Genomic DNA, 27391 nt, shown 5'->3' with positions numbered 1-27391 from the left:
AAGCAGAATTAGTACATGCTCCCAATTTTTTGGTATATCAAGGAAACCGATTCAAGATGGCCGCACACAGAATGTTACAGTGCTGGTGACTTGCATCGAGGCACTTATGTCTGTGTTAAAAAGCCTTGGAATATGTCCATAAACGATTCCTGGGGCAATAATGTATTCCTAAATCAGAATGCATGAGTATGCTGGAGATTTCATTAAATTTTGCTCAAAGTACTGAGTCTTCTGCCAGTCTTCCCAAGAAGCCACACCTACTCTTTTAACTCTTCACACAGCCGTAGCTGAGATGGGTGACTGGAAATGTGGAAGCCGACCGCTACAGTGCGGGGCACGACGAAGCACTGCCACTCATTCGTCCAGGCGTCTTTTCAATTTATTTCGGATTACTTAAAAAGGATTTTTGTGGCTCGTTTTGTGGACCTAGACATGTATTGACTTAAAGGAAGTGAGACTACAATAATCACAGAAGAGCTGCTTGTACATTTTGGTTAACCTTTCTGAACATCAGTGTGAGGCTTTTAAGTGATTATCAATATTGATCAAGCAGCACCGTGGATTGCGTCCTCTCTACAAAAAGGTGAAGTTATAGTAAAAGCTTTGATCATCCTCACCAACCTTCTCAAAATTATTGATCTTATTTGCTGTTAGTATTTATCTACTCACAACTAAACTTCAAATACAAATTTGTTGAGCAGTTAGCTATAGTTATTTGAAACCGGATTAGGCACACAGTTTTTTTTTGGGGGGGGGGGGGGGGGGGGGATTAGTGGTGAATTAAAGAGAAGAGGAAACCATGACTGTATTGGTGTGTCAGGCATGTGCTGTGCACTGGATTCTGTTTTCAAACCCAGAGGAGTAGGACTACTGTAAATATTACTAGTAAGTAACTGTTCAGGTTTGCGTTAAGCTCTCATCTCATACACACATCTACTGAATGTGGATGGTTTACCACATCGGCCTAGTCTCTGGTTACATGCTAGTTCATCATGGACTAGTTGGCACTTAGACACGTGTTATTATTTGGGAGTTTCAGTAAATTATTCCTAGTGCAGTCCAGAATTTTTGATTTTGGTTTTCCCGCACGCAGCCTGGAAGTCCTTCCGTTGCTTTTGATATGTTTTTTTTTTTACATACTTCACGGCTGAACGTTATGACCCAGCGGTCTTTACCGGAAGATTAGCTCACATCTGGCCAGAGAGGATGTCTTAAAACAAAGAATAATCTTGCAGCCCTCGTAAAGACCTAGAGTTCGTTGTCATAGTCGTCTACATTGTCCTCACTTACTGTTTTCTTAGGAACTGGTGTATCCAGTCCGAGTAAACCTATGTTCGCTTCTCTTGTGTTTTAACTCCTTTTTTTTCTTGCTGACCTTAAATTATGTATGTTATTATGCGTTTAGTGCGAAGTAAGTTGTCATTTTGGTTCGAACACTTTAAATTCACCTAATTCCTTTAGCCCTGTGTAATCTATTGTCTTTCACTCTTGTCTTTACAGGCATGGTTCAGATTCCAGTGAGCATGTACCAAACCGTGGTCACTAGCCTTGCCCAGGGTAATGGTCCTGTTCAAGTTGCCATGGCTCCGGTGACTACACGGATAACAGAAACTGGGGTCACTATGGACGGGCAAGCAGTAGAGGTTGTCACGTTGGAGCAGTGACCCAAAGGAGCAGCACAGCATCTTGTGGTCATTCACTGTTTCTGTAACCAAATGCCCTGGAGTCTACAGCAGGTGGCATTGAAGGCGTTCAGCAGCACTGGAAGCAATGGTTGTTGATTTACAAGAGATACCACTCTCCGCAAACACCTGGTCCTTCCAGTTGTGCTTTATTCCACAAACTGTATTAGTACTGCCTTGGCGGCAGGTGGAAATGGCACTTCAGTTTAAACGTTTAGTGGTTCCATGAAGTTGAAATGACCGAAAGCCATGGACAGAGAAAATGGTTTCAGGCCCTATGTGTGGCTCTTTGCGGACCTTGATGGAAAGCGCGCCCAGTCAGCAGCATTGTTGCCACCACTGACCATTAACAGAAAGGTGCATCGAGCATTGTGTCCATCTGGATTCTCAAGTGATACACCTTTAACATGGATTTTGCAAGAAAGATGCTTGCAGCCACATATGATCGAAAAAAGCCTGCCTCTTTAAGGGCATGTAACTAAAGATACGTTGGACTTTGGAATGAATGCATTCGGAATTTTTCATGAGCTATAAAGTTTTAACACAAGCCCAGAGTCTGCTTCCCCATTCAATAGAAGCACCATTCTTCCTGCACACTCTGCCTTTCATCTACTTTATACTAGATTATGATCTTCCCCCAAACCTTGCCGTTGTTGGGACTGTGCTCCTAAAATCCTCATTCCTTTTCTACATGGTAAAGTAACCCTCTGCATTTGTGTGCTCCCGCAGGTGCCTCCACATTGCTGTACAGTGATCCACTGCCAAGTCTTTCCTGCTGCTCAGCGGCCTATCACCTCTTGGCAAGGGGCAACCACTTGACCCTGATGTGTATGCAGTTTCCCAATGTGTTTCTGCAGGGAAGACAACCCCCTGCATTAGCTTTACCTTTACTTAAAGGATGTAAAGCTCTCCCCTGCTTTTAGTAGGAGCTGTTGAATCTCTGTAGTGATGGATGATGTTTCATTTAAAATTTTAAAACAGAGAAAATATGCACACTTTTTTATATATATATATATATAAATAGGGCTCTGTTATTTGTTTTGTATTTTTTTAAGAAATATTTGGACAGCAATTGCTATACACAGAAAAACTAATTTCGGCAGCTGTCTTTTCTTATGGCTATTTAAAATGTTTTTTTAAACTATTAAATCATGAAGCATAAAGGTACTCCTGGTGCATGCAAGGTGTGTTTGTTATTGGTATGAAGAGGGTAGTACATTTTTTATTTTGTAGTAGCAATTTCCTCCCCATGAGCACACCATTCCGAAAAAAAACAATCAGTGATGAATTGTAGAAGCCTGCTTGAGGGACGTGAGAATGCTCGCATTCTTTATACTCTCACTATTTAGAAAATCATGATTCTCAGTGTTTTCCCTTTCTGAATCAATATTAGCAATTTAACAGCCAGGCGGTGCTTTACACATGATTGCTGTGTTAATTACCCTTTATAATGAAAAGTGGCACTTCACCAATTATGGAGCTTGTGCTCACTGATGTTGTAGTGCATCCCCATTACATATGGGCTGAGGAATCGGAGATCACTACTACAGCACGTATGCCCCTTTACTACCACCATGATAGTTGAATGGCAATAGCTTCTAGCCCTACAAATTGCCTTTTTTCACGACAAGACTACTTTTCTTGATACTGCCAAACAAAACACTCCCGCAGCCATTCAGAACAGAAGTATCTATTGCAGGTTCCACAGCATGAAACAGCAGAGCTCATTGGCCGCAGCAGAAACAAGCCCATAAGCTACCTGACTCGAAAGAATCCTTCCTCATTCTCCAACAGATCCTGTCATGGAGAACTATTCGTTTTGCAGTCAGAAAAACAGGGACTTTCGACTTAATGTATTTTTGTAATTGCATCTTAAGAGTACATGCCCTTACTGCTTGGCTGTATTTTTTTATAAACTGTAGCTGAGTAAATGTCTTTAAATGTGTTTACTTTTATTTATTTGTCAGCATTGCCACAGCTTCAGATGTACCTCAGCCTTTCACCGCCATCTGTCTCTGCTGTTTAAGTGTACTGCGGCCTGCTTTCAACTTTCCTGTCAGTGCACAGCCGTTTTATAAAACTACACTGATATGCCCATCTAATGCTAAAATGTTGCAAGTAAAAAAATGCTTCTAATTTAATGAAGTTTTGCTATTTATTTTTTGGGTGTGCACTTAAAAACAACAGAAAAACCTTTTCTCTGCTACGTTTCTAACTAGAACAACGCTTGCCTATGCTCATTCCCTCTGATGTAAATAGGGGAAGGAAACTGGCTCTGCCTAGTAAGTACAAATGTATGGGATGACCTGTTTCGTAAAGCATTTATAGGCAACTGAGAGGATTTTTTTCCAATTGTTTTTATAGTGCACAAGTAGTTCGATTATCTTACATGCACATACTTTCAGGGGAGCCACTAGTTCATTCTATGGGTTATAATTGGGTAATACAGATGTGACTCACGAGGAATTTGTAAGCTGTTTGGCACCAGTTTGTTCCGGTTGAAAACCATAGCCCCAAAGTTCAACTTTACCAAAAAGTAACATGCAGGTTGAGATCCCCATGCAGCCTCCACTCATGTGGTTAAAAGAAAGCTGTCTGGGTCTGGAGGTGCTATTTAATATTTGCTTACAAAATGAAGGACCGTCCCACGCCCAAACATTTGTGTTATAAATTTGTCAAACATTGTTTGCAAAGTCAGAAAATCTTCAACTCCTCCGCACGTGGGCAACCTTCTCTGTTATGTTTTAACAATTTGTAGACTCCCCTCCACTTTTCATTGGCCTTCAAAACATTTCAATTTTGTTTATTTCTTTTAAACAAGGAACTATCAAATGCAATTTGTATAAATAAATATTATTTTCCTGTATGTATTCTGGGATGCATTTATAACAGGTGTACCTTATCTAGATTTTATATAGGTAAAGATCACTATTACTGTTGTGGATTCTTCCAATGGCTTGATAGTCCATGTTTACTTGCAATAAAATTGTTGAACTTCATAAAAGATCTTCCTCAACAGCACACTTCAGACACTGAGTATGTGTTATTGCATTTGTCTGGTACCTCCTAAAGGAATTAAACTGTAAAATGGGTCTACAGAAAATGCCAATCCCTGTCTTGTCTTGTATAGCACTGTTCACCAATGTCTTGGCTTCTTGGAACTGTTGGAAGACTTGTTTGTAACGATTTGCAAGTGGTGCCTTTGGCCACTGTAGTAGACATTGAATGTCACCTATATCATTGTTACTTAAATCTTTGAAGGCAGTGTCATGGGTTTCGCTCTGACATAGTTAAACAGCAGAACATTTCGACACTGGTTTGAGATCCAGAAACACCTTTTTTTGTGTAATTCTCTTTTTATTAAACAGTTGTGATAGTACATTGGATGGCCATGAGGCCGCGGAGTAATGAAATACAGTGGTAAAAAGGCAATTACCATTTCTTACAAATTAAACATTCTCTGTACAACATTAGGTTGGAATAAGATCAGTGTTCAGCTCAGCTCTATGCAAGAACACCATTCTTAAAGATATTTTTGCAAAGACAAAACATGTTGATGAAAGTTATTTTCTACATCTCGTTTTAATTTAGGTTTTAAAAAATTTTATTATCAAAATTAACGATCTATTGTATTCGCCTAGGGACATTGTTGGATTATAACACACACCCCCCCCTCCCGAATTCCACAGTAAAGGGGAAACGTGGCCTCTAATAGGCTGCTCACCCACTGTTGTAATTGACACTATCTTTAAGGAATTCCGAGGCTAACAGCCTTCCTGTCATGTCATTGAGTTTATTTTTCGAGAAGGATCTACAAACACTCAGCCTTTTTAGGCTTATTTTGCCTGTAGACCTGCATCTGTTGATTTCTTATTTTTCTTGTCTTGGTATTTTTAAATGGACCCCTTTTTATAAATCAGGTGTCTGGTTGTTTGCCCCAGTATTGGAACTTTCAAAGATTCCCATGCTTTGTATCATTCCCCGTCGTCAGCCTGGGAGCCTCGGTAAATAGAAAATACCATAGCAGTGTGCACAAAAGAGAAAGTAAGGCCTAGTCCTAATCTCATTTTGTAGCCTATCTACCTCTTTTTGTAAAAGAGACCAAAAACTTGCAACAACCAATCAGATCAGCCTCACCCCATAGAACCCTCCTGAGGGAGCCTCAGATTTTCTACCATGCTAAGGGAGTCTCTACTGAGCTCTGATCCGTTTTCTCTCTTCAACTTTGGTATTTTTCTTCATCTAATCTCTCTTCAGGATGTCAGAAAAGAAAGCTTTGTTAAGAGCATGTGCTACCTGCTCAAAGAAAAGGCTATATATTGAAGATAAGCATAAAGACGGCATTTATTGCTTATACCCGGATCACAGTGCCACTGATTACAAGATCTGCAGGACCTTCTCCACCAAGACTCTGAGACCGGGAAGGAAGACTTCTGACTTGGCTACAGAAGATGAAGTCACGGAAATAGGTTCTTTCTAGTGATAGTGACGATTCCTCCTCCGCATCATCTTCGAGGAGGTCCACAAAGAGGGGTAGGCCTTCCCCTTCTACATCTGCTGAACCCCCTGCTAAGGCCTCTCAAAAGACCTCTGAAAAGTCTAAAAGGCTTAGTCCCAAAAAATCGCCTCACCAAGGTGCAAAGGAGAAGGAGGGACTTGTTCCTGAGGTGTTATCTGGTAAGAAGGCAAGCCAAGGTCCTTCTACTACCCCTTCACCATCTGAAAAACAGAAGATCTTCAAGACACCTTCAAGTACTCCTCAGGAGGCAAAAGGGGAGAAGAAAATCCGTCCGTCAATGACAGTTTCCTCAGATACGTCGACGAAGTTAAAAATCCAGCTGGTTTCAATTTCAGCTCTGTCGACCGGCCCGTCGTCGAGCTTCGCCGACGATACATCCTACCTCTGTTTCGTCGACGAGATTGACCACCTCGGCGGTGAGGACGCCAGCGATGGTGTCGACGACATCGACGAAGACTATGTCAATGACGACAGCGATGATGATTATGACGTCGACGGTACCGTCGACGAAGGTTCTTTCTCCGACGACGATTCCCTAGTCGACGACACCATCGACGATCCAAAAAGTTAAAAATTCTATAAAGAAAAGACTGATTACTCTGGAAATGATGTCACCCTGTAGGGTGACACCCTTACCTCCAGCTCTTCTTCTGGAGGAGGAATATTCTGATGAAGATGAAAGTCCATATGGAGATGCTTATAGTCCATCTCGACTCCAGGTTAAGTACCAGGACTCAGTTTCGGATGATTATTACTTGGGTCAACATCATCCAGAGGCACAATTCATTCCTCGTGGTGCACCTCAGGAAACATCTCAACAAGGCATGGTGGCCATGCCGTCTTCACTAATAAATGACCTACAGTTGATGTAGTTGGATTACAAGAAGAGGTTCCCATCTCAAACCTCTGAAACCATGCAACCTCCCCCGCCACCACCTCCGCAGCATCCTTCTACTTCTGTGGCATCAGAATCTCAAAGGAATGGACAACCTTTGTTAGAAGGACATGAGGTAGTTACAGTACAGGATGATGATGACTCTTCGGATGAGGACCAGAATGTGGAACATGTCCAAAATCCTGACGCAGAATGGGACGATTATGTTATCCCAGATCCGGCTTCACCATCTCCAGACCCTGTGGATTCGCCTCCAGCGGACATAGTGAGTTTTCCATAATCTTATGGAAAGAGCATCTAAAAGATTTGGCCTACCTGTTCCTGTGGTGCAATCAGACTGTTTCCTCTATTATTTTAAGGAGCGTTACAAAAAATCTGCCAGTTCCATACCCATAGTGGAGCATGTTTGGAGTGAGGGCAAGAAGGTCATGCAGTTTCCAGCTACTGTGATTCCAGTTCTACCGCGTCTAGAGAAAAAATATAAATCTCCGGAGGACTGTCCGGCCTGTCTTATTGGTCAACCTAGACCACACTCTGTTATTTCTCAGGCGGCCCAAAGAAAATCAAGAAACCCGTCGGCACCCCTGACTGCGCCGCCGGACAACGAGGGCAGGCGCCAGGACAATGTGGGCAAGAGTTTTTCCTCTATGTCTAGCCTCCTTGTTACAGTCTCTAACGCACTAGCAATTTTTGGATGATATGATCGCCAAATGTGGTGCGATCTTTCTCCTTTTATTGATCAGCTACCAGAGAGTGCCAAAGCGGAAGCGAGGAAAATCCTAGAGGAGGGTGAACGATCTTCATCGGAAATTATAGATTGTGCAATGGATATTGCTACAACGGCTTTTCGCGCCTTCGCAGGTTCCGCGGTCCTAAGGCATCAGGTATGGCTAATATTAATAAAATTCTGGATCTGCCCTTCGATGGAGATATGCTGTTTCGCAATCATATAGATGACTCTTTACAGGATATAAAGAAGGCTACAGAGACTGCAAGGTCTTTGGGCACTCTTCTATATAGAAAGGTTCCTTTCCGGGGTGCAAGAGCAAAAGGTTTTTCTACGTAGAGGGGAGGTTATCAACAACGCTACTCCTCCTATTCACAATCCTCTCAATCATTCAAGGCTCAGTACTCTCAACAACAAAATCAATCGGCGTCTTTCTCTCGCCAGTCTTCAAGGGGTAAACAGGGACGTCAGGGGAGAGATACCTCTAAACGGCAATAGCGCTTCCTGGCTCTGCCTACTGCTCCTTCCCCCATTGTAACATCAGTAGAGGGCAGGATAACACATGTTCTCAATTGCTGGAAGATCATAACAGATCAGTGGATCCTAAATATAGTTCAATTTGGTCATACACTGGAATTTCAAGACCTCCCAGAGCCCCTTGCGCCACAGAATCAAAACATCTGCTCCTGCTCCGTCTCGAAGTTTGTAAACTGCTCTCCAAGGGAGCGGTAGAGCCAGTGCCACTCTCAAAGAGGAAAAGGATTCTATTCTAGGTTTTTCCTAATTCGCAAAACGGGGGAGAAATGGCGCCCAATCTTAGATCTGAGGGAGCTCAACACCTATCTCATAAAACTCTCCTTTCGAATGGGCTCTCTTCAAGACATCTTGCATGTTCTAAATCCAGGGGATTACATGGCGACTTTGGATCTCCTGGACCCATATTTCCACGTTCCGATCCACCCAGCTCACTGAAAATATTTATGCTTCACAGTAGCCAAGAGCCACTTTCAATTCAAAGTTCTACCATTCGGGCTCAGATCCGCTCCGCGGATATTCACAAAGGTATTGACACCGGTAGCAGCATATCTCAGGAAACAATCACTAAGAGTGTTGCCATACCTAGACGATTGGTTGATTAAAAACCCCATCTTCTCAAGCAACGACAAAGGCAGTCGAAAGTTGCATCCAACTTTTCAATCATCTGGGTCTGCATCTCAACAAAGACAAATCTGTCTTTCTTCCATCCAGAAGGGTCGAGTTCCTGGGTGCCATACTGGATACAAGAAGCTGCAAAGCTTTTCCTTCGGAGGAAAGACAAAAGAAGCTAATCTTCTCCGCCAACCAACTACAAAAGAGACGGTCCCTGTCAGTCTGTCTATACAAATCTTTCCTAGGATCGATCTCATCTTGCATACCATTAGTTCCGCATTGCAGACTGCGAATGCGTCCCTTGCAAGAACAGCTAGACTTACAATGGCGCCAGTTGGAAGGCTCTTTCAAGGACAAGATAAAGGTCACTCCTCCCATGAGGAAGTCAGCAGTTTGGTGGGCTGTCAAGGAAAATATCTCAAGAGGTCTCTCAGGATGGCTCAACCCCATTTGATTCTAACCACAGATGCCTCAATGGAAGGCTGGGGCGCTGTCTCACAGGACCTCCAAGTGAGCACTCACTGGAACCCAGGGGAGCGCCTTCTCCATATCAATCTCTTGGAACTCAGAGCGATTCGCTTAGCCTTGCAAGCTCTCCTTCCGAGGGTTCGAGGTGCAACCTGCTGGTCAGGACGGACAACACAACAGCCATGCATTACATAAACAAGCAAGGAGGTACGAGGTCTCATCTTCTCTCGAAAGAGGCCCAAGAAATATGGGAATGGGCGATTCTCTACAGTCGTCCTTCAGCGGACCGTCTTCCAGGCACTCTCAACACAACAGCAGACACCTTGAGTCATCTGAAATCGGCCTGTCACGAGTCGGAGTTCGATCAAGATATTCTGGGCAAGGCTTTTCAACATTTGGGCACTCCAACCATAGACCTGTTTGCGACTCCAGAGAACAGGAAATGCTGACTCTATGCAAGCAGGGATCACCGTAGAGGGTCTCTGGGGAAGGCTCTTTCGATGTCTTGGTCAGGCGCATTTGTTTACGCCTTTTCTCCAATTCCCCTGATCCCGCGGCTTCTCAGGAAACTAAAGATGGAACCTTGCCGGATGATCTTAATAGCACCAGCGTGGCCTCTCCAATTCTGGTTCACAGAGCTGCTCCTGCTTTCTCAGGGCCATCCATTTCACCTATGTCCAATTCCATCTCTATTAACAATGTCCCAGGGACAAGTGGTACATCCAGATCCGAGCTCTCCATTTGAAAGCTTGGCTCCTAAGCACAGATAATTCCACAGCTTAAATATCCCTTAGGACTGTAGGGAGATTTTAACTCTAGCTCGTGCACCAAGTACAAATAAGACCTATCGTGCCAAATGGAATCGCTTCTGCCTGTGGTGTCAACGTGAACACATCCATCCGTTCTCTTCGGCTCCTCATCAAATACAGCCTTACATTCTGTCGCTGGCAAGGTCAGGCCTTTCCCACTCTTCCATCAAAATACATTTGGCAGCTATTTCAAGATTCAGAAGAACAGCTTCTGGTCCTCTTTGGTCTGCTAGAATTATCAAGTCATTCCTGAAAGGTCTTTTCAGGGTCTTCCCTCCAGTACGACCTCCACCTCCGGCTTGGAATCTCAATCTGGTTCTGGCTCACCTCATAAGACCTCTGTTAGAGCCAATCCACAGGGTGGACTTAAAATTTTTGTCTTGGAAATTAGCTCTCCTTTTAGCCCTCACTTCAGCTAGGAGAGTTGCAAGCTCTCTCCTTTTTAGAACCTTTTCTACAATTCAAAAAGGACACTTTGTTTTTAAGGACCAATCCGAAGTCTATTTCAAAGGTCCCTTCGGATTTCCATTTAAACGAGCCAGTGGTTCTAAAGTCCATCTTCACTCGACCTATGTCTCCTGCAGAACAGTCTCTACATTCCTTGGATGTCCAGAGATGTCTCGAATTTTATCTTGAACGCACAAAGGATTTTAGAAAGTCTTAACTTTTTTGTGGCTTTCAGTGCCCCTCGAAAAGGACTTCCTCTCCCAAAACAAGGAATCTCACGCTGGATATCAAGTGCAATTCATTATTGCCACCAAGCAGCAGGAAAACCGCTGGAGAGACATGTACGAGCTCACTCCACAAGATCAGTTCCATCTTCAGCAGCTCTCTTCGCTGGAGTTCCTTTAAAAGACATTTGTAGGGCGGCTACATGGAGCAGTGCTCATACATTCACGAAGCATTACTGCCTGGACTCTTTCTTAAGGAGCGAAGCGGCAGTTGGTCAAGCAGTACTGTGGAATCTAATCCAATAAGAGGTGAGCTTTCCCTTCTAACCCTCCTTCCTATAATTGCACATTTTGTATCACATATTTTTCCAATGTATTGTTACAAGGTGTATGATTGTCATATGAAGATGTTTATACAGTGATATGTTACTACTCATGTAACAAAATGTGCACTTGTGGCTTACTGCTAGCTACTCAGATACAAAGCATGGGAATCTAAGAAAGTTCCAATACTGGGGCAAGAGAACAAGTTACATACCTGTAACTTTGGTTCCCCAGTATTGGTAACTTTCATAGATTACAATGCGCCCACCCTCCTCCCCTGGGGAAGCTCAGCCTCCAGCAAAGGTGGTTTCTTTTACACAACGGCTGCAAAAATCTGAGGCTCTCTCAGGAGGGTTCTATGGGGTGAGGCTGATCTGATTGGTTGTTGCAAGTTTTTTGTCTCTTTTACCAAAAGCGGTAGATAGGCTACAAAATGAGATGAGGCCTAGGCCTTACTTTCTCTTTTGTGCATAATGCTATGGTATTTTCTATTTACCGAGGCTCCCAGGCTGACAACAGGGAATGATACAAATCATGGGAATCTATGAAAGTTACCAATACTGGGGAACCAAAGTTACAGGAAAGTAACTTGTTTCCTCCTCCTGACCTCCAGTGCAACCCTACCGACTCTCTCGGATGAAACCCCTTTGTGTGGAGTAAAGAAATACAGGAGGGACCAGCAGTAATATGTTGTCCGCTGCCGGAATCCCACGGAGTGTGGACCATGCTTGGAGATTCCATATTAGCATTTCAGGGACAGGGATCAGATTGCTTCAGGATGATGCAGGGAATATTGGACATTCAGCTTTGCAGTGAAGCTGCTTCTCAATTCACTAGCTTTTGCACACTCTGTTGATACTGAGGCACTTAAAGGCCTTGGATGTCCAGGCATTCTTCGTCAAGGGTGTTGAATATTTTGTCTGGCTTCTAGTGTTTATTCGCTGTTTAGGTCTTTGTCAACGTCAAAAGCATCTAAGTTTACGAGAATTCCCTTGTTAGCTCTGCGACCCTGTGTGGCCACACACCAGCCTCCGGTGCGTAGGTCAGATTCTAGAGACATATTCTGCATGCCTCACCATTTCCAGAGCCGTAACACTCTATTGAAGCTATCAACCTATTTCAGAGACGGAGCACAATTCAACAACCCAAATGTCATAAGGACTCCTTTACTCCCAAGGCATTGCCTCCTACAACTATGCTCTCTTGTGGTTCCAACTCTTTTGGTGATTTTTACTTCTCACACTCTTTGCACTACTTTCCACGAAACAAGGATGTTCCAAGAATGAATTCTCAATACCATTTGTCATTCTTTTGAAGATGAACTTGCAAGGAAAAATAAGAGAGGTTCACCATTCTTGTTGATCATGGTAGAAGGAATCCTCTACTTCACAGCGATCCAAGTCATAGGTCGCATGGTTCGCTAAAAAGACATTCCTCAACCTTTTCTTGACAGAAGTGCACTGTCTCCTGTCCCCAGTCACCTTGGGATTTCATTGATGGATCACATCACCTTCTATGAGGTCACCAATAGACTTCAAGGAAGCTTAGTATTGAGGCATTTGTATATGAAACCTTTATTTTTAGGAGCTTGCTTCCAAAGCGGCAGGCTAGCCCTGGTAACAGGTCTGTTAAAGGCAAGAATACATGCCGACTCGGGCATTCATCAAACATGGAAAAAGACAACAGGAGTAGTAGTACAGAATTCCAGATTTGAATCCGTTATCCGTGAGGGAGACTCCTCATGATTGTCTAGTTTTATTGGCAGCTTGATACAGTGGGTAGGAAAGTCTACACATCAACTACTGTCTTAAATATTGTCACGTCCACAGCCTTATTGGGCTGTGACAGAACGGGGGGATTCCTTGGAACACTTTTATGACCATCGTCCCTTGGAAAATGGACATTTGAAGAAATTCTAAAGGATGTGATAGTTGTGTCTCAGCACAGCAATGGATTCAGCTGATTTTGTCTGCTTTAAGCATCTGTATGATGTTAACCGGAAATGTACATCATGCTTGCCACAATTTACTGATACTAAACTCAGAAAAAGATCCTAGACCTGTTTTTCTCCATCTTTGGACCACTTGCAAACAAACGTCAACGTAAAAGGATCTCCTTCTTGTCTCTTAAGTCTATTGGTCTACTAAAAAGAAAAATTGCTAAGGTTCAGTTCAGAGGATATGGTTGCGGACAGCAGAAAGTGTATGTGACTTTGGAAAAGGCAACGACATCTACTGCATCAAGAACAACCACAACAAAAGAACAAGTTACTTCCTTTCGGTAAAGCTTTATCTGTAGGATCCTTTAACCATACATTCTTCACCTTGTCAACACCTCAAGGTGCCAGACTGGATGTGGGAATTTAGTTCCCACAATTCACTTGTGCGGTAGGTGGAGTCATGAGGCTCTGTGTCTACTCCTTCGCACCCCAGTAGTGACTCTGGAACCCCATCCCATGGCCAACCCTTTGCAATGATTGGTTTCTTTTTTAACTTTGTACATGCCATGGGGCGTGAAGCCATTGACTGATAAGATTTGACTGTGTAGCTCTCTAAAGTAGTTGATTTTAAAAAGGAGTAACTAGTGCCTTCCATGAGCAGGGAAGTGGGAGGGCCAGTGAAGAATCTGCTGTTAGAGAATACACCAGAAAGAATGTTACTAAAGGTAAGTAACTTGTAATTTTGATGGGTTCTGTAACTGCAGATTTCCCACCATGTGAAAAGATCCTAAGCAGTACCCCCCAAGGGGTTGTGACTGTGGAATGGCTTATACCAAAAAGTCCTGCAGGACCAAACGGACAACGTGCCCCTCCAGACCTAGCTAACAAAGCAGGAATGGTTTTTGAAAGTTTGGACCGACACTCGCATTGTAGTTGGTCAGATGTCCAAGACAGACATTCCGCATGCCAACGCATTGGTAGCTGCCTTAGCCCTAGTCGGAAGAACTCTTAAGCCTTCTGAGGCTGCTTCTTAGCCAGTGAGTAGCAGAGTTTGATGCAGAGGACAATCCATCTTGAAATAGTTCTTTTCTGCGCCTCCTTACGCTTCTGTGCTCCTATAAACCCTATGAGGGCTTATCATCCTCCTGATGGTTTTGGTGCAGTCAGTGTTTTGGGACCAAAACAGTGTGTTTCTTCTTTTGAGGGAGGAGTTATAGCATGGAATAGTAAAGGACTGTCAGACATGGAAGGTGGTCACAACCTTTGGCAGGAATGCATCCTTCTTCGGTAGCACCAGTTTGTTTGGAAAAAAGATGATATATGGTTTCAGGATAGATAGCGATTGTAATTTACTCATGCAGCGAGGTGAAGTAATTGCTATTAGAAAGCCTGTTTTTAGAGTCAGAAGATGCAGAGAACAGCTTTGCATTGATTCAAATTTGGTGCACATCAAATATAAAAACTAGGTGAAAGGTCCAACAAATCACAATAGGTAATTTAAACAGTGGGTGTAGAAAGGCCAACAAGGCTGAGAAAATAACCACTAACGGGTGCCACAGCACCCCCTTGTTGTGCTGAAGATCGTATAAATAGCAAAATATCTGACAATTTGGCTTGCAGTGGTTCTATCCGGTGCGAAGTATACTAAACCATAAACTCTTCTCAGCATAGATGGTTTTTGTGAATGGTCACCTGCTACCAAAATGACACCCACAACCCGATAGGGAGGTCGCAATGTAGTCTCTTTGCATGGAGGTGTAGATTGCACAGCCTGGGGTGGAGGACCCTGCCCAGCTGTTGCGGCAAAAGACCTGAAGTGGTAGCCTTATCAGGGAACTGATGTTCTCCAGTATTGAATCTTTCATAGGTTCACATGCTTGAATCTTCCTCGTTGTCATGGTGGGAGTCCCACAGTACTTTATTAAGCAGTACAAAAAGGAGTACATAGAAAACCTTTGCAAAAGCAATTCTCCAGTATTGAATCTTTCATAGATTCACATGCTTGAATCTTCCCCGTTATCATGGTGGGAGTCTTGTGGTAGTTAGAAAAGCAGTACTATAAAAGTGCATTAGAAACCATCAAAAGGAAAGAAAAACGTTATCATCAACATCTTTATGTAGGTCTAAACTTTAACCAATCATAGACTAGCCCTAGAACCTCAACTCCCCAGCAGAGCCACAATACCTCGGATTTCTAACTGCACGTTGTGTGTAAGGGAGTCTCCCTGAGCTCTGCTCAGTTTGTCAGTGAGCGAACGTTTGACCCTGCTGAATTCTCCTCAATGTATTAGTTTTATTTCTACTTTGCTTCCAAAATGTCAGAGGGATCTAAGAAAAGGCTTTTTAGATCCTGCAGATGTTGTGGGAAGGCAAGACTTTTCTCTGAGAACCCCCGCAAGGACTTTCTCCATTGCCTTTATACCAAGCATACTGCTAAGGAGTGTAAATACTGCAGAACCTTTTTGGCCAAAACCCTGAAGGACATGGAGGCCAGAGTTTTTATGGCTCCAGAAGAAAAAATCCAGACCGGATTCTGGATCTGATGTTGAAGAAAGTCCTGGGCCATCCTCAGCTGAGAGGTAACGTAAAAATGAGGGCTCTACCTCATTAACAGCTGATCCAAAGAAAATTAAGGCTGATGAACCTTCCACTGGGCATGGGGACAAGACCTAATACTGAAGGTCATCTTTCCTAAGACCAAAGTTGTTGGGCTTTACCAACCCGCATGATTTCTGTTATGTTGGTGTTTAACCGTAAACAGTTTGTTGGCATCCATTCTGCTATAGCTATCTGAAAGAGACACGTTAGTGATAGATTCCTTACCTTAGAATATCCCCAGGCGTCAGACTGGATCCGGAAAATTTTGCACAGCAATACCCCTGCACGCCGGCAGGCGTCGTCCGTGGCTCCGCGTCCGTCATCGGCGTCGTTCGTGCCGGAATGATGTCGTCGGAGTACTTGGACGCCGCCCATGCGCGCTGACGTCAGTTCTTATTTTTTCCGTGCCAGCTCGCGCAGATCCGGAGAAGCTCTACACCCTAGTCTTTTTTGACTAAACTTTTCGATCTTTTTGATAATTTTTCTACTCCGACGGTGCCGGTAGGGATGCCCGGGTTCAAACCCTGTTCCAAGTGCGACCGACAGCGGCGGTGCGTCCATTGGGGCGTTGCCCTCCCAATGCGCACTGCCGCCATCCCGGGACCGCCACACTCTGTGCTCAGCACAAATTCAGCATGTAGTTTCTGGCCGGCCGGTCACCGGGCCGGACCAGACACCATCGGGAACAGGGGGGGGGGCTGTGCAGACGCGCGGCGCCTAGGACAGGCCATTTTCCTGCCCAGCTGGATCATGCGCACTAGCCCTCCCCCTTGGGAAACCGGGGGTTGCCTCATACCGCAGCCCCCGGCCTCCTAATGGGGCGGGGAATTTGGCTGCTCCAGCCAATCCTGAGCTGGAGTAAGTCAGTCCGACCTGCCTGCCTGATGACGTCTGGCATGACGTGGGTCATGTCAAATGTCAAATTCTCTTGTATAGCGCACTTATCACCAAAGAGGTCTCAAGGCGCTCTGCAGAAAAAAAGGCAGTAACCTACCAGAGTGAGGTACATACGGTAGCCTTTATTTAGGAAAAAGCCACGCTTTCAATCCTCTCCTAAATTCTAGATGATTGGATAAGGACAGGAGATGGATAGGTAGCTTATTCCATAGCCGTGGAGCCACGTATGAAAAGGACCTGCAACCATACCTTGACGTCCGTGCTCTGGGCTGGGACAGCAAGAACTTAGAGCTAGAGCGGAGAGCTCTAGCCGGGGTATACCAGGCCAATTTTTCTTTTAGATAGGAAGGACCAACACCATGAAGAAGTTTATGGGTTAAGCTCAGGATTTTGAATTGACATCTTTGGCGCACAGGAAGCCAGTGCAATTTCCTAAGAATTGGTTTAGAAGCAGACCTTGGAGGCATACCCAACACTAGTCTTGCCGCCGCGTTCTGAATAGTTTGTAATTTTGTCAGCAGATTCTCGTTAATGGAAGCAAACATGGCATTTCCATAATCAAGCCTGCTGACAATCAGACCCTGAACCAGCGGATTTCTAGCTTCAGTTGGGAGCCATTTAAAGATGTTACGCAGTTGTCGCAGGATCCCAAAACAAGTCCCAGCGACCTGGTGTACATGGGCCTTCATAGAGAGATCCCCGTCAAGCGTAATCCCCAGGTCTCTTACAGTTTCTTTAGGCTGGGGGCAAGGCCCTAGATCCCGAGGCCACCAGTCTTGGGACCAGAAGGTCTTAGCCTTGCCAAAAAGTAAGATTTCGGTCTTGCTGCAGTTAAGTTGGAGCATGTTATCACTCATCCAGCTTTGAATGTGAGTCATACATTGTTTAAAGCTGGAGCAAGTATCCTGGAGATTAGATTTACAGGTAATAAGTACCTGTGAATCATCTGCATAAGACACAGTGGAGAAGCCGTAAGATTTTATAATATGGGCCAAAGGACGGAGATAAAGATTAAACAACAGGGGACTGAGGATGGATCCCTGGGGGACCCCTATGGAAAGAGGAATAGTGGCAGATGCGTGAGAGTTCATCCTGATGTAAGCACTACGATCCCTGAGATAGTCTGCGAACCAAGCCAAGGCATTACCTCTGACACCAACCTTCCACAAACGATGTTTCAAAATGCTGTGGGAGATGGTGTCAAAGGCAGCGGAGAGGTCTAATAAAACCAGAATGGCTGATTCGCTCCTATCCAAGGAGAGTCGGATGTTGTCCACTACTTCTATTACTGCGGTTTCCGTACCATGAGCGGCACGGAATCCTGACTGTGACGGGTCAAGAAGAGCATGGGTTTCGACATAAGAGGACACACGTTTGTTTACCAAATATTCGACAACTTTACCAAAAAAAGGTAATAACGAGATTGGTCTGTAGTTGGAAAAAACAGAGGGGTCACTCTTTGGCTTTTTAAGGATTGGTCTGACTTGCGCCACCTTCCAACTACTAGGGAAGGAAGCGCTCTCAAAGGAGGCATTAAAAATGCTGGTCAGATCGTCAGCCAGCAAAGGGAATAATTCACTGCACTTACGGGGAAGCAAAGGATCATTTGGAGATCCTGATTTGATTTTTTTAAGTGCAGATAACACTTCTGCAGGATTGGTGGGCTCCAATTGTATCATGGAAGGAAAATCCATATTGTCATGGGCGAGCTCAGGATTAAAAATGACTTCCTCATTTGCAGCCAAGCTTTGTGGGGCAGAAGGAAATGAGGAGTATATTGACTGGATCTTACTATGAAAATAGGAAGCCAATGAGCTCACCCATTCTGGCGAAGGGTCAAATTTAGATTCCTCAACCTGCGGGGTTGTGAACTCCCTAACAATATTATACAATTCTTTACTGGATTGAGATGCCTTATGTATTCTTTGCGTGATGTAGAGAGATTTTGCTACCTTTATATGTTTCATATATCCAGAGTGAATTAGTTTATACTTCAAGCGGTCTTGGGATGTTCTAGACTTCCGCCACAGCCTCTCCGCCAATCTACAGTCAGTTTTCTCACATCTCAAAGCCTCAGTAAACCAGGGAGAAGCCATTCTTTTCAAATTTACCTTCCTTTCCGGGATAATATCGTCAAGCGTGTTTCTGATGGATGACTCTAATTGCGTGACCATTGTTCCAACATCGTCAAGATTGTTATTCGGAGGCTTAAAATGTGTCTTAAACGCCTCCAGAGTCAATTTATGCCACGGTCGAATGAGCATAGATTCTTTACGGTCGGGAATCTGTGGCCTGGAAGGAATGGGAAGGGTGAAATTTATTAGGAAATGATCCGTCCAGATCGTCTGTAAAGGGGGGTCACAATGTAAGTCAGTCATATTGGTAAATACTAAGTCCAATAAATGACCGGCACGATGAGTAGATCCTTGAACTCGCTGAGTTAATCCCAGGGTTTCTAATGTTGAAATTAGGTGGCAAGAATCCCCATTATGTGGAAGCTCTGCATGGTGATTAAAATCGCATAGTAAAATGAAATTATCTGTGGCCAGCACATGGGATGCTAAGATGTCCAGCAGATTATTAGCAAATTCAGACTTGCCTCCTGGGGGTCTGTATACCAAGGCTGCTCTACCTAACCCCGTCATATTGTATTTTATGTTAATTATTAGTATTTCCAGCGAATCGCTGGAGAGCGAGTCGAGGCATGTGATCTCTACTGGGGCCTTTGCCGCTACTGCGAGGCCTCCCCCTCGTTTACCCACTCTATCAAGCCTGATCAAATGAAATTCACTGGGAAAGGCTGTGGCAATATCAGGAGAAGCCTGGTTATGGAGCCACGTTTCAGTAAAGAAACAAATGTCTGGCTTATGATTGTCCAATAGGCACCAGAGTTCTAAGGCGTGTTTAGGGATAGATTTTGTATTAAGATAAAGAGCAGTAAGTAAATTAGAGTCCGTTTTCACACTGCTCTTGCCTGAATCCTGTATACTCTTGTCCTTAATTCCCTCCAAATCCTTATGCAACGGGGCGGACACAATCGGTGCAGCCGAGTCGTATCTAAGAAGGGAATCAATGGCACAAGCTACCTGAGGATCTAATGAATTCTTGTGATTTAATGAAAGCAGTTCTTGGCGGTTGTAGCAAATCATGGTGATATACACGACCCCTCAAGTGCCACACAGATAAAAATCGGCCAAGAATTTGGGCGTCGGGCGACGTCCTGGCGCGGACGGCGCAGACGGGCTTGCCTTTGGCGCGCCGCTGCGCGCGTCCGCGCTGTGAGGTGGTTTAAATAGGGAAGGGGCGGGCAGCTCTGATGACGCTTCTAGTGCGCCAGGTGCTTCCTGTCCCTCCGCTCAATCAGCACAAGCCGTGGCGGAACGGGGACCAGCACCAGGAGGTCAACAGGTGAGAGTTAAGTGATCGAATCACCACAGTGACTTAAAAACACAGAAATGCACAGATTAATAACGCGGTAGTAGTCACCGCAGACAATGTAAAAAATGCGCGTTTAAACAGCTATTGGCCTTGCAGTTGTTTTCAGCCCCGATCCCTCGGTTCACCCGCTAATACAACACACAGCAAAATTGCCATTTTCGCTGCGCGCGTCAGCGCTGTGAGGTGGTTTAAATAGGGAAGGGGCGGGCAGCTCTGATGACGCTGCTAGTGTGCCAGGTGCTTCCTGTCCCTCCGCTCAATCAGCACAAGCCGTGGCGGAACGGGGACCAGCACCAGGAGGTCAACAGGTGAGAGTTAAGTGATCGAATCACCACAGTGACTTAAAAACACAGAAATGCACAGATTAATAGCGCGGTAGTAGTCACTGCAGACAATTTAAAAAATGCGCGTTTAAACAGCTATTGGCCTTGCAGTTGTTTTCAGCCCCGATCCCTCGGTTCACCCGCTAGTACAACACACAGCAAAATTGCCAGTTTCGCTGTGACGTCACTTCCTTAGTCACTCTCACCCCGGACCCCGCAGCCATTGCCACACACAGTGAGTGCTGGCTGCCCGCTTCAATCGTCGCGTTCCGTGTTCGTGTCCTGATGGTGGTGCCGTGGTCTGGTGGTAACTCTTCTGAAACCCGCCTCCGCCTCGTCGTGGAGCTGACTACGACCGTTACCTTACTGCAACTGGGGACATCGACGAGAACTACTGAGGTGATGAGGTGAGCCGTGATGGTGATCACAATGGTGATTAGCGCCCTTTTGCATTGTTTTTCAAACTCCCACCACCCGACCCGTTATGTTTTACCCATCCCCCACATGCAAGATTTGTTTAGATAGGTGACGGTGTCGTTGCTTGTACTCCTCTTGCTCTTGGACTGGTCACTCCGCCCTGCCGCTCCCTGCCTCCACCATTCATTAGGAAAATGAACATTCAACATCTCACGTGCACAAGCCGCCTTGTGCTTCGGCACCAACAGCAGCTTGTCCATATTTCGCACCATTCCATCATGCACTCTCATCTCTCCCCGTATGCCTCCAATCTGTATGCCGAGCTCCCATCTACCTCATCTATCAGTTCTGTAAAATGAATGGCCTCATTGAAATCGCTACCGGCAACATTACCTCATCGTCTCCATTTCTTTGCGTTATTGACCATCATGCAGCATCACAGCCATTCGCATTCGAACCTGTTTTAAACCACATTCACATCTACATGTGCCCAATCACTCTACGTGCTCCCAACTCCGTGACTCATTACCCCGCTGCTATACCTCGGTAGCCCATTTTCAAACCTGGTGATTATTGCAGGGTCCGTGACCCTCCTCGCATGGGGATAAAATGGTGGGCAGAGCAGGCAAAATGTGTGTGGCAAGATTGTACACCTTGTATACCACGCGATATTTCGAGCTTTTAAAAGTCTGATTACAATAGCTGCCATCTTGTGAGGACTGCATTTCAACAATAGTGATTTTACCTGCCTGTCATTTTAAATCAGCACAAACCATCGGAGACGTGGAACCCCTGAGCAATGTTCCTTTCATTTAGAGGAGAAGGCGAGAAGCGGGGACATTTGGTGGAATGATTACTAAAACGTTACAGTAGAGCAATGAAATACAAGTTAACCATCATAGGCTTTCAGTCTGCAAAGGTGAGGCGACTTGAGCCTCATTTAAAAACAGCACATGAATGCACGAGGTGATAAAGCTTGTATCTTTATTTTGGGAAGTTCTTCTCCAAGAACGTTAGGGACATTAATCATATGAAGTGCTGTTTGAGGAGGACCCTCTCTCAGGCCAATGTCTTGTGCAGGTTTTACAAAATGTATGGGAGACTTCATTTTGGGCATATCTTGTCGGTTTTGAGGGGATGGAAGGTCAAATTTTTCGCCAGATGTGAAACTTGAATACACTTGCAACATCTCATGTTTTGTAACTGGAGTTTGGCTTCTTATTCCTTTTACCTGGCTGCTGGTTCAAGGTGGGGAAACTCACTCCTATGTGGAGAGGAGGGGACATTATGACCAGTGCATTATCTGGTCATGTTTCTTAGACATACAATCCTGGTATATGTTGTGTATGCATGCTGCTATTCTTGAAGGTGGCATTTATAAGAATGTACTATGCATTATTTGCACTTAGCATACTGCATTTCACACACTGCAGTTTATAAAGGCCTGATAATGAATTTATTGAAAGTTGATTGAAGTTTGCGATCTGTTTACTTGGTTTTAAATAAAAAACCTCTGTGAGGTAGTCAGAAATGCATTGTATCTCAAAGTCTGTTATGAAGCCACATATTGATAAGCAAGTAGCTACCTATGTTGTATGACATCTCTTTATTACTGTCATAACTGCACTTTCACAATTTCTTTATTAACCTTCCTTCCTTCTCAAAATTGCTTGCAAATGCACCATTTGTCCACTCGTTTTTCACATTTTTGGCGGGGGGGTGGGGGGGAGGGGGTGGCCGGGGGTATTCGGGCATGCGCGCCGCGCTCGCGAGCTACAGTGCGGAAATCATTTTCCGCATCACCAGGTTCAAATGTCACCAGCCGCCACTGGCGACCGACTGATGTCGGTTACCGACCCCCATCGCCGGAACCTGAAGTGTTTAGGCCTCGACCACGACGACCGTACCTGCTCCGACTGCCGGGCCCTGACGTCGAAAGCTAGGCGGGAGCGGTCCCGCAAGCGGCTCGAGCTCCGGCAGTCTGCCCCGCACCGCTCCAGGTCCCAGTCCCACGGGAGGTCGAGGGACTGGTCGCGAGGTCGGAGTCCTCGCAGCTCCGGGAGTGGACAAGGGTCATCGGGATCCAAGTCCTCAGGTAAGAGGCATGAGAGGTCGGAGAGGCATCATCGTTCCTCCGACCCATCCCGACGCTCGCGCAATGCGGCCGGGGGTTCGGATGACTCCACCCACGCGGCTCCCACTGAGTCACAGGCGTCGCCACCTGCCCCACACCTTCGGGTCCCTGGGCATGGCACGACGCCGGAGGAGGTGAAGCGGTACCTCATGGCCATGAGGTCCCTCCCTCCTTAGCCGGGTCCCGTGGCGCCTTTGGGCCCAGTGGCCCTGGCTGGAGGCCCTAGCGGGTCGGGTGCTTCGGCCTTGACGCCGTCTGGTGCTTCGGCCCCGGCGCCGCAGGACCTCACCGGATCCGCTTCCGGATCCGGGTCGTCGCCGGTCGACCTCACTGGCGCCCAGCCCCGCGGGTGTCACCCCCGGCGCCCCTTGCGGACGCCGTCCCCAATGTTCCCTTCGGTCTGACTCTGGCGCCGGAACGGCGCCGCTTCCAACGGCCTTTGGAGATTTTTATTTCCATGAGGAGGCCCCGTCTGTTGAACCTGTTCTACAGGAGATGGCTGACGAAGGTGATTGGGAGGGGTCTGCTGACCCTCTGGCAGAGGAATGCCAGTCTCAAGAGGACTGGACATATGAGCTTGGGGAGGCCAGTGGTATTGACACTTCGCCAGACACTGGATTTGTCTTCCCTCCCAACGTGGCTACGGAGGGGGGGCTGCTTACAGTGTAGTGTTGACAAGGGCGGCCAAGGCCTTAAACCTTGAGCTCCCCGTCGCGGCCGTGAGGACTAACCTCACTGAGGTCCTTAGACCGCAGGCAAGCTCCAGTGAGCCGCTGCCGCCGTTTAATGAGGCCTTGTGTGACGTTCTTGTGGGCACTTGGTCCAAGCCCGCCTCAGGTCCGCCTGTGGATAGGAACGTGGCCAGACGCTACCACCCGGCTCCGGGCGACCCTTGCTTTTTGTCCACCCATCCCACCCCCGAAAACTTGGTCATCTAGGCCTCTACTTCCCAGACCGCATTCCCGATGGCCCCGCCCGATCGGGAATCCAAGAGGTATGAACAGTTCGGGAAGAAAGTGTTCTCGTCCCTGAGTTTGGGACTGCGGTCTGTCAATACCGCATGCCTCTTGGGCCGCTACACCCACACCCAGTGGGATACGGTCGAGGACGTGCTGCCACAATGCCCGGAGGAGGTCCGGGCTAAACTCACCCAAGCCCTTGCGGAGGGTCGAGATGCAGCGCGATATTCCATCCGGTGTGGGCTGGATACCACGGACTCGCTGGGCAGGACGATGGCAACGACGGTGGTGGTTCGACGCCACTCCTGGTTGAGGACCGCCAACTTTTCGGCCGATGTCCAGTCCACTCTTCTGGACATGCCGTTCGATGGCCGTCGCCTCTTTGGCGACAAGGCAGACCATGCGCTTGAGCGTTTTAAGGACTCCAGGGCTACGGCCAAGTCCTTTGGCCTCTCTGCCCCACGAAAGCAATTGGGTGCCTTTCGCTCCTTTCGTGGCCACGGAAGGGGCGACCCCACACGAGCTGCCAGCCACGCACCGCAGAATGTTCAGCAGCGCGGTGGTGGCCGTGGAAACCGCCGTAACGGCGGTCGGGGACAGCGGCGAGCCCAGTCCACACCTCCCTCCGCAGCACCTGCCTCAAAACCTTCCTAGTCCGTGTTTTCAGGCCCATGTGACGCCAGTGGGTGGCAGGGTTCGCCATCACCTCTTCCACTGGCGCAATGTCACGTCGGACGGGTGGGTGCTGCAAATCGTCCGAAGGGGCTACTCCCTCCCCTTCGAGGCGACCCCTCCAGCCATGCCACCGCAATGCCACCGAGTATCGGGGGATCATTTGCGACTTCTGCAGGAGGAAGTTACGGCCCTCTTGGCCAAGGGTCCCATCGAGCGCGTTCCTGGGCCAGAAGTAGGGTGTGGTTGCTACTCCCACTACTTTCTGGTACCCAAGAAGGGCAAAGGGGGCCTACGCCCTATCTTGGACCTACGGAACGTCAACGGCTTCCTCCGGAAGGAGAAGTTCAAAATGCTGACACTAGCTCAGGTCCTAGCTGCCCTGGACCCAGAAGACTGGATGGTAGCGTTGGACTTGAGGACGCTTATTTCCACATCCCCCTCCTGCCGGCCCACCGGCGCTACCAGCTGTAGCACGTAGTTGTGACGGACGCGTCCCTCCAGGGCTGGGGAGGCCATATGGGAGAGGTGGAGATCAGAGGCCTCTGGTCTCCGGCGGAATCGCAGCTCCATATCAACCTTTTGGAGCTGCGGGTGATTCGTCTAGCACTGAAGGCATTCCCCCCCTGTGTCCGGGGGAGTGTAGTGCAGGTGTTCACGGACAACACCACCGCCATGTGGTACTGCAACAAACAGGGTGTCGTGGGGTCGTGGACCCTTTGCCAGGAGGCTCTGCGCCTCTGGCAGTGGCTGGAACAGCAGGGAGTGACCCTGGTGGTTCAACACCTGGCAGGTTCTCTGAACGCCAGGGCGGACGAACTCAGCCGTCGGTGCATGATGGATCACGAATGGCGTCTTAACTCTGACGTGGCGCAAGGCCTCTTTCAGCAATGGGGAGAGCCTTGGTTAGAGCTATTTGCCACCGAAGAGAATGAGCAATGTCATCAGTTCTGCGCGTTGGAATTTCCAAGGCGGCACTCGCTCGGCGACGCTTTTCGTCGCGTGTGGAGTTGCGGTCTGTTATACGCCTTTCCGCCTATACCACTTCTGCCCAGAGTGCTGAAGAAGATCAAGCACGACCGGGCCCAAGTCATCCTTGTGCCTCCGGACTAGGCACGAAGGTACTGGTATCCAGAGCTACTCAGTATGTCAGTCGATCCCCCGGTTCGTCTGCCTCTTCAGGAGGACCTTCTGTCGCAGCAGTAGGGGACAGTCCTCCACCCGAACCTGTCCAGTCTCCACCTCCATGCTTGGAGATTGAGCGGCGACAGTTGAGGCCATTTGACTTGCCTCCTGAAGTCTGTAATGTCATTCTGGCAGCCAAGCGTCCCTCCACAAAGTCGGTATACGCCTGCCGGTGGAACAGATTTGTGGCATGGTGCACAGCAAAGGCTGTGGATCCTCTTGCTGCCCCTCTTTCTGAGGTTCTTCTCTTCCTTCTTTCTCTTGCCCAGCAAGGATCTGCTCTGGGCACTATCAAGGGCTACCTTTCTGCCCTTTCAGCCTTTCTAAGGCTGCCTGATCAACCTTCTTTGTTCAAGTCCCCTATTGTAAATTGATTTCTGAAGGGCATCACACACACATTTCCTCCTGTTCCGTTTGTGATGCCTCAGTGGGACTTGAACCTTGTTCTTACGTTTCTGATGTGCGCTCCCTTTGAGCCACTTCACACTTGTCCTCTTCGTCTTCTTACCTTTAAGACTGCCTTCCTGGTTGCCATCACCTCTGCCAGGAGAGTGAGTGAGCTCCAGGCTCTTTCTTGTACTGCTCCTTTCCTCTCTGTCCATCCGGACAAGGTTGTGTTACGTACTAAGCCATCTTTCCTGCCCAAGGTTGTCACGGCCTTCCATATCGGGCAGTCTATCACCTTGCCCACCTTCTTTCCGCCACCGCATCCCTCTAAAGAGGAAGAGTGGCTCCACCGTCTGGACCCAAAACGTGCGCTTTCATTCTACTTGGATCGCACACGCCAGTTCCGGGTGGATGACCAACTCTTTGTTGGTTACGTGGACGCTAAGAAGGGGTAAGCGGTACACAAGCGGACCATCTCGCGGTGGATCATCTTGTGTATCCAGGCATGATACTCCTTGGCTAAGAAGGAGCCCCCTGTTGGATTGCGGGCTCATTCCACTCAGGCCACGGCGACTACCACTGCCCTGGGCGAGGAGTGCCCTTGCAGGACATTTGCCAGGCAGCTACGTGGGCCTCGCTGCACACGTTTGCACGACACTATTGCCTGGACAGCCAAGTCCGGAGGGATGGCTTCTTTGGCCGTTCCGTCCTCCAGGACTATCTGGTGTGATTATTGGTTCGCAGACCCACCGCCGGGGTTGGTATTGCTGGGGTATCTATTCTAAGGTAAGGAATCTATCACTAACGTGTCTCTTTCAGATGCACAAGTTACTACTTGTGTAACGATATATCTGTAAGAGACTTTAGTTAGTGATAGATTCCTTACCGTCCCACCCATTCTCCCCGTTCTGCGAACCGATATCTAGGGTTAAGGTCATCCCCTTTCAGGGCCCTAGTTTCATGGCACCAGTGTTGGTTCTATCATGGCTTTGCGTATTTGGCGCGGGAAAGCTGTGTATCAGAACTGACGTCAGCGCGCATGGGCGGTGTTTAAGTCCTCCGGCGCTAATGACGACGGACGCGGAGCCACGGACAACGCCTGCCGGCGCGCAGGGGTATTGCTGTGCAAAATTTTCCGGATCCAGTCTGACGCCTGGGGATATTCTAAGGTAAGGAATCTATCACTAACTAATGTCTT

At 47.0% G+C, this 27391-nt stretch overlaps 1 protein-coding gene across 5 annotated transcripts in view; it reads left to right on the top strand.

Annotated features, from left to right (window-relative positions):
• Window positions 1-4703, top strand: part of NRF1 (nuclear respiratory factor 1) — a 547404-nt gene extending 542701 nt beyond the window's left edge. For 3 of the 5 annotated variants that reach the window (XM_078677627.1, XM_078677621.1, XM_078677613.1), the window contains one exon: window positions 1501-4703. In XM_078677627.1, coding sequence (XP_078533753.1) covers window positions 1501-1664 — 164 coding nt within the window. In that variant the 3' untranslated portion in view covers window positions 1665-4703. The remainder of the gene's footprint in view (window positions 1-1500) is intronic. The other 2 variants (XM_078677634.1, XM_078677624.1) reach the window with 2 other exon arrangements.
• Window positions 4704-27391: the final 22688 nt, after the last annotated feature.

The sequence above is a fragment of the Lissotriton helveticus genome, chromosome 1_1, assembly GCF_964261635.1.
Source record: "Lissotriton helveticus chromosome 1_1, aLisHel1.1, whole genome shotgun sequence".
In the NCBI taxonomy this organism is placed as follows: domain Eukaryota; kingdom Metazoa; phylum Chordata; class Amphibia; order Caudata; family Salamandridae; genus Lissotriton; species Lissotriton helveticus.
This window is presented reverse-complemented; position numbering and strand designations above follow the sequence as displayed.